This window comes from Mus musculus, chromosome 12 (assembly GCF_000001635.26).
Source record: "Mus musculus strain C57BL/6J chromosome 12, GRCm38.p6 C57BL/6J".
Classification (NCBI taxonomy): Eukaryota; Metazoa; Chordata; class Mammalia; order Rodentia; family Muridae; genus Mus; species Mus musculus.
Window position 1 is genome coordinate 114,039,531 of NC_000078.6, and position 12,184 is coordinate 114,051,714.

Here is a 12,184-nt window from a genome sequence, read left to right on the forward strand (position 1 = left end):
AATCATTGGTGCAATGTGGGTGGGGAGGAGAGGGGAAGGGAGGGGAGGGGAGGGGAGGGGAGGGGAAGAGAGGGGAGGGGAAATTTCCTAAACAGACCTCCAACAGAGCAGGCTTTAAGATCAAGAATTGATAAATGGAACTTCATGAAACTGAAAATCATCTGTAGTGAAAAGAACAAAGTCAATTAGACAAATCACTAACCTACAGAAAAAAAAATCAAAATATGTAGAGAATCAAGAAGTAACCTCCATATAAACAAATTTTGGAGATTAACCGGCCTAAGAAGAATTCTCTTAATATACTTGTGGTGGGTATTACTTCATGCTTTCCTTAGACTTTCTATGCCCTAAGAGGTATTCTTTTCCTTGAATTTAAGAAAACATAAAGACAAAAGAAGAGGAGTTGCTTTTACAGGGATGCTGGGAGCCTGTTAGCAGTTTATGCCGTATTTCTAAACTCATACACACGTATTGAAGCTGTTTTAGTGATCAGAATCTAGTAACCAAATGAACTGCTCAAGCACTAGTTCTTGCCTCCTCAGGGCTGTTTCCAGGACTGTCCATCTATCTCTTCCATTTTCATGGAAAGCCTGATATTCATGGGTGGCTTGTAATCTAAGACATCCAGATACCCAAGCCACACCTGCATCAGAACCAACAAAACTGGACAAATAGACTCTCTCATGCTTCACACCAAATATTAGTTTAAGGATTTGGGACATGTGGGTCCTCCATCTGCTTGGGGCTCGGCATGCTGGGAGAGGTAGAGGCGGGGGAGTTTGCATGCAACCCCACAGAACCACCAGTCGGGCATTGGACTATGAGAAGCCAGGGGATTCAACTCCGTGGGTGAGGGATGCACAGTCTGGCATCTCCATGGAACTGTCAGAGTCTGGCTCTGACTCAGGCACCACAGATGATGCTGGGCACCACGGAAGAGCTGGTTCTGGGGTTCCTGTGTTGCTCAAAGATCAAGGACAACAGGTTCTTGCTCTCGGCTCTCCCAGACACTGCTGAATGTAAACCTGAGGATGGGTGGGGACCATAGGGCAAACTCTGTCCCACGGCCCAGAGGAAAGGGGTAGGAAGAGAGAGCTTTGGCAGGTTACCACAGGGAGGAGAGAGTCTGGCTTGCTCAGTAAGCAGCTAACTCATCAGGGTACTTGGTTTGGCTGGAGGCTGTGGCTGGAGTGCAGAGAGGGCTCCTGTTGGGAGGCTAGATGCACAGGACTTTAGAGGGAAACCTACTCCATTGCTCCAGCACAGTGGTGCCTGATGAGTAGAGATGGTCCATGGGTATATAAAAGAAAAGCAGATCACAGGCCAATTATTACTATTTGACAGAGCAATTTACTTTGAGTTGCCTACAGGTGCTAGAGACACAGGCCTCAGTGATAATTTCTTCATCCCTACCTTGCCCATCTACTCCAAGAAAAATAAGAAATGACACATGTCAGTCAACATAGACAATGCTGTGTAAATACTGCTTCTTTGTTCATTTACCACACTATGCCCTCTTCCCATGTTCATTTTGCCCTGTTGATTCAGAGGCATGGCTGTCTTTAGATAATCCTTAAAGCTGATTACAATCTGTGGGTATTTCCTGGCTGATTGGATGTCCATTACTTGAGATCTTGTTTCATTTTTATGCCTGATCTTTGGGCTATGGGTATCATTGGTGAATATAGGTCTCAGCAGAGGAGAGTCATGTGTCCAGTGCAGGTTATGATGTTATGATGTTATGATGAGGGACTCTCATCACTTTGTGTGTGTGGTGCCTTTTTGTATAGTATACCATGAGTTTATTTCAGACATTGTATCTCCTCTTTGTTTTGACTCAGATTTCCTAATGATCAGACAAAACTTTGCCAAAATATTACAGAATTGAATGTGACACTTATATACTATAAGACCACTTACTTTGCTGATTTTAGACTGAATACTTGGGTGATGCATTGCGTTTCAGGATCTGTATTTGAGTTATCCCACTGACACTACAGGATATTACAGGATTTGTGATATTACTGGAAAATATCACAAAACACAGACCACAATCTAATGGTGCAGGTCCAGGTGTGTTATATACAAAAAATTCACTTCTCTTCTATGACAGAGGTATATTTTTCTGTGGCACTTTTAAAAAATGTAGTTATCACTATGAACACTTACATATTTATTAAATATGTGTTTAATTCAAATACCAAATGATGTATTTGCTTGCACAAAATATTCCTTATTTTGAAGGCAATAACCACTAACCACAGAGAGCTTGTACATCAGCCATACACACCTGACTCCAGGAAATCCCTTGCTATATTGTAGAGTAGAAGGACAGTTTTCATGAGGCATAGACTCTTATATTACTCTGTCTCATTTCCTAGACATCATAACAAGTGCTTTATGTAAGCAGTCTAGAATGTGCTCCAACAAACATAAGTCTATAAGGGAGAAGGGTATGAGAAATCAAATGTGGAATTAATATTTTAGTGTGTCTAATACTGCCATGCCAAGGTCAGCTAAGTTTCAAAATGCTATGTGTGTGTGTGTGTGTGTGTGTGTGTGTGTATATATATATATACATTCTTAACACCAGAGAGATGGTTCATCTGCTAATATATTAGTTCATAATCAAAAGGACAATCTTGAGACATAGTGAAAAATAAACATAATGGAATTGATCAAAACACATTATTTCATGATCAGAGAGTGAGATCACCCTAAGCCTCGCTTCTATTAGTAAGATGAGAAGCACAGTCAAAACAAAACCAAAAATAAATAAATAATAACAAAGTCAATCAATCAAACAAACAAGCAAACAAAAAACACCTCTTTTCTTTCCTTGTTCTTAAGTATCATTGCAGTCAGGGTGCAATTCAGAGTGAACTCAGGTGAGGCAGGAGGAACTCATTTGTGGATGTTTCTTGAGATGTAGATCCATGTGGGGAGCTTCGTTTGTCTTAATACATGAGAAAGGTGGGTAGTGACTCCCTTTAGTTATTACAGTGTAGGCATCCTTGTCTTTTTCTTCCTATAGTGTGATTCTGGAATAAGAGAATATGAGGACAGTGGGCATCACAGGGAACACATCTTGGCGTGACCTTATCTCTACCTTCTAGTCCAATGTCACTACTGACATTCTTCCACAACTGTATTTTTTCCACAATTCTCAGTTTAATTTTTTTATTACGTATTTTCCTCAATGACATTTCCAATGCTATACCAAAAGTCCCCCATACTCTCCCCCCCCCTTCCCTACCCACCCATTCTCATTTTTTTGGCCCTGGCGTTCCCCTGTACTGGGGCATATAAAGTTTGTGTGTCCAATGGGCCTCTCTTTCCAGTGATGGCCGACTAGGCCATCTTTTGATACATATGTAGCTAGAGTCAAGAGCTCCGGGGTACTGGTTAGTTCATAACTTTGTTGCACCTACAGGGTTGCAGATCTTTTTAGCTCCTTGGATACTTTCTCTAGCTCCTCCATTGGGGGCCCTGTGATCCATCCAATAGCTGACTGTGAGCATCCACTTATGTGTTTGCTAGGCCCCTGCCTAGTCTCACAAGAGACAGCTATATCTGGGTCCTTTCAGCAAAATCTTGCTAGTGTATGCAGTGGTGTCAGCGTTTGGAAGCTGATAATGGGGTGGCACAACTGTATTTTTAATGTCTCTGATCGGTGACAACCTTCTCCTGGTAAGAGAGCAGGTTTCCAGTTCTGTTCCACTCAGAGAAAAAAAAAATCCCTTTACTCTGAAGTACTGTTTATTGTAGTTACTGATGTATGTTTCTTATATGCAGCAAAATGAAGGATATTCTTTATGCATCTATTCTGTTAGCCTGTGTTGTTTTATTGTTTAATTGTGAAAATTGATGTTGAGAGATATTCATGACAAATGATAGCTAGTTCCTGTTATTTTCATGTTGGAAGTGTTATTGTGTGTTTGCATGTGTGTCTCTCTCTGAGTATGCTTGTGTGTGTGTGTGTGTGTGTGTGTGTGTGTGTGTGTGTGAGAGAGAGAGAGAGAGAGAGAGAGAGAGAGAGAGAGAGAGAGAGAGAGAGGCAGAAACAGAGAAATTCTCTTATTTTGGATTTTGCTGTGAAATTATTGATTTCTTGTGTTTTCTTAAGTATAGTGACCTTCCTTGTATTAGAGTTTTTACAACCACTCTACAAATCAGTCTCACAATTTCTCAGAAAATTGGGAATAATTCTACCTGAAGTCCAAGCATAAACCCAACAGATGCTCCACCACACAACACAAGTTGAGCACAAGACCATTTATGTTCATAGCAGTTTTATTCGTAATACCCAGAAATTGAAACCAATACACATGCCCCTCAACTGAAGATTGAATACAAAAAATGTGTTTCATTTGCAAAATGGAATACTACTCAGATATCAAAAACATGGCATTGAAATTTTGCAGGCAAATAGATTGAACTAGAAAATATCATTCTGAGTGAGGTAGCCCAGACCCAAAAGGTTATGCTTTTAATTTACTCACTTATAATTAGATGTTAGCCATAAAATACACATGTCATGGTATATTCCACAGAACTAATGAAGCTAAACAAGAAGGAAAGCCCAAGTGAGGAAGCTTGAACATCAATTAGAAATGGGAATAAAATAATCATAAGTGGCATATGGATGGAGTAAACTTGGAGGGAGAGGAGTTGGGGAGGGGAATGAGGGGGGGTCAGGATCAGCTCTGGGGAAGGCCAGTGAGAAGGCTTGATCTCCCTTGCTAATGGGTTGGTATGATTATCATAGTACAAATGGCCACCCTACCAAAAGCAATCTACAGATTCAATGCAATCCCAATCAAAATTCCAACACAACTCTTCAAAGACATGAAAACAGCAATTCTCAATTTCTTACAGAAAACCAAAAAGCCAAAATAGCAAAAACAGTTCTTAAAAATAAAATAATTTTTGAGGTAATCTCTATCCCTGATCAAGCTCTACGAGAGAGCAATAGGGATAAGAACTTCACAGTACTGGTACAGAGACAGACAGGTTGATCAATGGAATAGAATTGAAGACCCAGAAATAAAGCCACACACTTATTGGCACTTAAGTCTCTGACAACGAAGCCAAAAATGTACAATGGAACATAGAAAGCATCTTCAATAAATACTGTTGGTCTAACCGGCAGTCAGCATGTAGAAAAATGAAAATAGATCCATATTTGTCAATTGCACAAAGCTCAAATCCAAGTTGATCAAGGACTTCAACATAAAGCAGATACACCGAATCTAATAAAAAAGAATTTGGGCAAGCACCTCGAACTCATGGACAATTGAGGGAATTTCATAAACAGAACTCTACTGACTCAGGCCCTAAGACCAAGAATTGACAAATGGAATCTCATGAAACTAAAAAGATTCTGTACAACATTGGATAGTCAATAGGACAAATCAGCAACCTACAGATTGGGAAAAAAATCTTCAGCAACCTCCCATCAGATAAAGGGCCAATATCCAAAATTTAAAAAGACCTCAAGAAGCTAACCTCCAAAATTCCAAACAATCCAATAAAAAAAAAATGGGGTATAGAACTTAATAGAGAATTTACAAGAGAGGAATGTCTATCGGCAGAGAAGCATTGACGAAATGTTCAAAGTTCTTATTGATCAGAGAAATGGAAATCAAAATGACACTGAGATTCTACCTTACAAAAATCAGAATGGCTACGAACAAAACCTCAGGTGACAGCACTTGTTGGCGAGGATGACTTGAAAGAGGAATACTCTTCCATTGATGGTGCTATGGCAAACTGATTCAACCACTCTGGAAATTGATCTGGAGGCACTTCAAAAATTTCAAATAGATCTACCTGAAAACCCAGCTATACCACTCGTACCACTCGTTTTTTGTTTGTTTGTTTGTTTGTTTGTTTGTTTTTTGTTGTTATTGTTGTTGTTGTTGTTGTTGTTTTTGTTTTTGAGACAGGTTTCTCTGTGTAGCCCTGGCTGTCCTGGAACTCATTCTGTAGACCAGGCTGGCCTCGAACTCAGACATCCACCTGCTTCTGTCTCCCAAGTGCTGGGATAAAAGGCGTGTGCCACCACTGCCTGGCTCAGCTATACCACTCTTAAGCATAGCTGATGTTCCACCATATCACAAGGGCACATGTGTGCTTTGTTCATAGTGGCCTTATTTGAGATAGTGAGAAGCTGAGCATTTCAGATGTCCCACAATGGAAGAATTGATACAATAATGTGGTTTATTTATAACCCTTTAGCTATTGGGAATGAGTGTATCATGAGTTTTGCAGGTAAAGGGATGGAACTGGAAAGTATCACCCTGAGTGAGGTACCTCAGACTCAAAAGGACATGCATGGTATATATTCACTAATGGGTGAATATTAGCCAAAAAATGTACAGAATACCCAGGATACAGTTCACAGAACTCAAGAAGGTAAGCAAGATGAAGGTTCCAAGTGAAGATGCCTCAATCCCACTTGGTAGGGAGAAGAAACTTATCATGAGATGCAGAGGGAAAGAGGAACCTGAGTAGAAGAGGGGACAGTTAGGGGGAAAGGAAAACATGATCAGGTATTTGGGGTACAGGACTAAAGCCCTGAGGGCCAACAGAAACAATGGAAACAGGCATCCTGGGGAGGTATAAGGTAGGAGGACCCTATAGAATATACAAAATGTCTAAAGGGTGAGAGACTCTCAGTTCTCAAAAGGAGGTACCTTAGATGAAATCCCCAATAGTGATGAGTGCCCTGGTAGAAAGACAGGTCATCAAGTGTAGGAATGGTTTTGCCATCCCACAGTCAAAATCTCTGACCCAGAATTGTCCCTGCCAAAAAGAAATGCAGAGGCAAAATGGAGAAAAGACTGAAAAAAAAAAAAAACAAAATGCAGTGACAGGCACAAATTGGGATTCATTTCAAGGTCAGGCTACAAAGTCTGACACTATCACTGCTGGTGCTGTGGTTTACAAACAGGAGCCTAGCATGGTTGGCCCCTAGGTCTCTCAGACACTGAGCCACAAATCAGGCCGCATACACTAGCTGGTCCAAGTGCCCTGACACATACAAAGCAGAGGACCTACAGGTCTGGCCTAAATGAGAGAGGATGCATCTAACCCACAAGAGACTTGAGGCCCCAAGGAGTGGGGAGTCCTTGCAGGTTGGGGGACATCCTTTTGGACATGGGGGAGGAGGAATGGGATGAGGAAATGTCAGAGGGTAAACTTGGCAGGGAATAATGAATAGACTGTAAAAAATAATTAAAGATAATTTTAAAAAGTATATTTGATATGAAAATTATAATATTCAAAGAGAAGATCTATTGCTTCAATGTCCAATGGCTAATGTAACACACAATTATTGAAAATGTTAATAAAGTAGTACATGAGCCATATTCCATGCAATTTAGTTATGTTTCTCTATGTCTAGTATCTTCAGTTTAATCAAAATGAATCGGCCGGGCATGGTGGCACACACCTTTAATCCCAGCACTCAGGAGGCAGAGGCAGGTGGATTTCTGAGTTCGAGTCTAGCATGCTCTACAAAGTGAGTTCCAGGAGAGCCAGGGATACACAGTGAAACCCTACCTCGAAAAACCAAATAAATAAATAAATAAATACATAAATAAATTGTTTAAGTTATACAAATTATAAAAATTATTTCAGTATTTTATACACTAACTTTTTCATTTACTATTTTTATTTTAATACAGTAATATTCTTACATAAAGTTATATAAAACCCTACAATGAACAATGATAAAGGTCATGGAGTATCAACCTGAATTATCCAAAAGAAGAGGGGATCCTCTCTGAAATGTGATGTGTACAGTCCTCAGGGAGAAGAGTGGAGGTTTAGGACATTCTAGGATTGATGATCCATTCATTCCCCATCTCCCCCTGGCTTTTCCATCAAATATAAATGCTACCAAGAAATCTGACCAAGACTCTACCTTGAATCTCAAACAAACAAACAAACAGACAGACAAACAAACAAAAAGGGTGTGGTAGGTTGTATATGCTTGAACATTTGGAAGTGAGATTATTAAGAGTGTGGCCTTACTGAGGCAGTAAGTGTGTCACTGTGGTGGAGTGTTTGTGTGTTCCCCTCTGATGCTCAAGCCCTAACTGTATGGAAGAGACTCCTCTCCAGGTTGCCTGCAGAAAACAGTCTCCTTCTGCAAGTCTTCAGTTCAAGATGTAGAACTTCAGTTCTTCCAGCATCATGTCTGTCTGCAAGTTGTCATGCTTCTTATCATGATGACACTAGAATGAACCAGTGAAACTGCAATCTAGACCTGCGTAAATGTTTTAATTTATAAGAGTTGTCCTGATGGCGGTGTCTTATCGAAGGGGTGAAACCCTAACTAGAACACAGGGATATCCATGAGCTTCCTCTTGGGATTTCAGTGATGAAGACTGAAACATTGATGACCTCATGGTTGTCATTTCACATTTTTCTTCATTTGAGACTCTGCCTCTTTTTTTTTTAATTACAGCAGAAATACAGGAAATGTTTTAAGCACATCAGTTTCCTCCAAAACAAACATTTATAAAGATTTTCTGGGAAACTATGGTGAAAGGCACTCGAGAAACCTGAGAAGTGCGCCCTATTATGTGTTTATAACCTGGTCTGAACCACTGTTCTGCGTGGACTGTGCACCCCCTAGTGGTTCAGAGTGGCCTAACAGTGAGGTTTATGTCTAGTTTCACAGGGAAGTCCATTCATTGTGTATCTCATACAGAAATACGTGGCTGTGTCCTCCGATCGCACATTGCTCATCTGCAGGTACAGGGTGCTCTTGTCATTGTCTCTGAAGATAGTGAATCGATCCTTTATGGATGGTGCGTAGTTTATTGCACTGCCATCAGAATTAATGTCTCCAATCCACTCCAGGGTCTTCCCAGGTGTCTGTCGAACCCAGCTCATCCAGAAGCCACTAAAAGTGAACCCTGAGCCTTCACAAGAGAGTCCCCGTGACCCCCCAGGTTGCACCAAGCCTCCTCCAGTCTCCAACAGCTGCACTTCACACTGGACATCTGTAAGCACAGAAAATGCTGTTCAATAAATTGCCAAACGTGCCCCTTGTTCCTCATATTCATGTCAACTCACATATTCAGCATCTATTGCTCTTCAAAATTTTTTTTTACCTTTTAAAAGAGCAAAAATGAAAATTAAGCTCAGTTCCCACTCCATGTTGAGAAGTGAGTAAGAGGTCTTGGGAACCAGAGCCAAGCTCCTCTGTCTGAACTGCAAGGATAGGTTGGTCTGCGTTTCATGAGTAGAAAGAGGCCCTATTTGCATGCCTTCCTGCTACACAGCATGATATATAGTGGGAGACAAGAGGTGAGAAGTTTGTAAATGTGCTGGATAGGTCAGATTATGATGTTAATGTTGGAAAAGTTATTATTATATTTCATCATTTTCCTTGAGAAAAACTGATTAATTATCATCAAATTTCTTTTATACTTGCACATAAAAGTTGTGTTAGTTCAACTCCATTTTTTTCATTTCCTGGGTTGCAAAAGAGTGTGACATTGGTTTGTAAAATGCTCATTTCTTTAAGATTTTGATCCATGTGCCTATTCACAGATGAATATGCTGCTCCTTGGGTCAGCTCCAGGTCTGCCTGCAGCTGTTTCCTGAGGTTCAGAACTCACTTTCTGTATGGAAGTCATGTGATAGGCCTGCATTCCAATGTTCAAATAAGAAACTGTAAAATGTTGTTAAGACCAGCATGTACCCAGGAGTCTGTGAAAATCTTTATTTATTATGTAGTTTTGTTATTCTTTCCCTGAATATTTCCTATATGTTCACAAGAAATGTGGATTGAGTGTTAAGCTGAAATTCAGTACACAGGTCATAATTGCCCTTCTATATTCTCAATGTGTGCATGCCCTGGGTTCCAAAAAGAATGGCCTTACTACCAACACACCTCCCCTTGAATTTACTTCTTACACAGTTTATTTATGCTACATTGCAGGCAGTTAACAGCCCTAATCTGAACTTGAGTTCCTTAACTTGGTTCTCACTTTCTAGAGGCCATAGAGATAGATATACAGGATGGATATCTGTTTGCTTTCTCACCTAAAAAGATTCATTATTTGACCAATGTTTGCTCTGTTTTGCTTCTCTGCTTTAATGGTGACTGATATTCCGACTGAAAAAATTGAACAAAAGGTTTATCCTAATTTAATGAAGTGACTCAGGTCTGAATGGGCTTCAATTTCCTGCACTGCAGATAACCAACTGAGCTTAGGGATAGCATCTGAGAACAGTGTTCATCTCATTATTTAGGAAAAAGAGCTGAGAAGATAATATTGAAGATCTGCTCTTTTGATTATGGAAAAGGAAGAAAAGACTGAGAAGGGACAGTGGAGTATAGAAGCTTTGGCTATACCCATGGAAGGAGTTACAGAGACAAAGTTCAGAGCTGAGATGGAAGGACCATCCAGAGACTGCTCCACCCAAGAATCCATCCCATAAACAACCACCAAACCCAGACTCTATTGCATATACCAGAAAGATTTTTTTTGTGACAGCACCGTGATATAGCTATCACTTGTGTGGCTATGCCAGTGCCTGGCAAATACAGAAGTGGATGCTCACAGTCAGCTATTGGATGGAACACAGGGCACCCAATGAAGGAGCTAGAGAAAGTACCCAAGGAGCTAAGGGTATCTGCAACCCCATAGGTGGGACAATATGAACTAACCAGTAACCCCCAGAGCTTGTGTCTTTAGTTGCATATGTAGCAGAGGATGGCCTAGTCTGCCATCAATGGGATGAGAGGCCCTTGGTCTTGTGAAGATTATATGCCCCAGTACAGGGGAACGCCAGGGACAGGAAGCAGGAGTGGGTCGTTTGGGGAGCAGAGAGGTAAAAGGGTATAGGGGACTTTTGGGATAGCATTTAAAATGTAAATGAAGAAAATATCTAATATAAATAAATAAATAAATAAATACATAAATACATAAATACATAAATTTAGGAATTCAGTAGATACTGTACAACATAAAGACAATGAACCTGATGGAAACCAAGTGTGCTAAAAGAGTCAAATGAACATGTAAGAAAGATTATAGCAACACAGGCAAATTCCTCTCCATTAACCTAAGGTCATCTGTAATAGCAAGTAGAAAACAATATATTTCAGTATATAATTTCACAAAAATGGAAAAAGACCAGATGATGTATGAGGGTAGGAAGGCAAGATTGGAGGTCAAAGTTATTTTGTTAAAAATCCCAGAATATAAATGAAAAACATGGGGTATATGGGCATTTTAGTCACAAATATCTGAAAAAGAATCTATCTGTTGATATACATCTAACCTTACACTCAAGAATTTAAGAAGAACCAAAGCATGTTACATACTCACACACACAGAGACACACACAGACACACACAGACACACACACACACACACAGACACACACACACTCACACACACACACACACACACACACACACACAGACACAGACACACACACACATACACACTCCACAAAACTCTATGCACAGAGAGCCTATATTCCATTAAAATTGCAAAGGAACTCAACCCTGAATGTTTCCTAATGTAGAGAGATAATGGTGTCTTAACAAAAGACTGGAAAATTTTCAAAGGAATCAAGAATGTGATCAAAAAATGAGCAGATGACAGGAGCTTATAGCATTTTCTCAGCAGGTTTGGATAAACTTAATCCCATTTTAGGTTCAGATATTGAGAAATTTAGGATCAGAACAGGTACTCCTCAGCATATTCTGTACGAAGGTGACCATGATGTGTTAGATCTGATCAGATGCTCAAGCCTACATAAAACTATGGAGAAGTGGACATTCTTTAAATGTCTTATAATTCTTGTAAAGTATAACTTCTTTCAAGAAGCTAAAATACTGTAGCAAATAAAAGCAAATGTGCTACATTTATGACAACCTAACTTCATTCCAGAAACCCAGGTAAAAATGTATCTTGTTGAGTCAAGTATGTACAATCCCAGCATGCCAAGGCAAAGAGGGAAGGGTTAGACAGGAAGATTGACGACAAACGCATCAGTCATCTAAGTCTGTTATAAGTAGCACATCAGGAGAAACAAAGATATATCCTGCTACAGTAAAGCGGGATTCCTGAAATGTTTTTCTCTTATTGTCAAACCATGCAGATGTGCACACACACACTGCACACACACACACACACATACACACACA

At 40.1% G+C, this 12,184-nt stretch overlaps 1 gene segment (V, D, J or C) and 1 further gene; both read right to left on the minus strand.

Annotated features, from left to right (window-relative positions):
- Igh (immunoglobulin heavy chain complex) overlaps nt 1-12,184 on the minus strand; it is a 2,751,187-nt gene that overhangs the window by 780,763 nt on the left and 1,958,240 nt on the right.
- Nucleotides 8,711-9,174, minus strand: Ighv11-2 (immunoglobulin heavy variable V11-2). The segment is given in 2 exon segments: nt 8,711-9,017; nt 9,129-9,174. Coding segments are annotated over 2 exon segments (353 nt in total).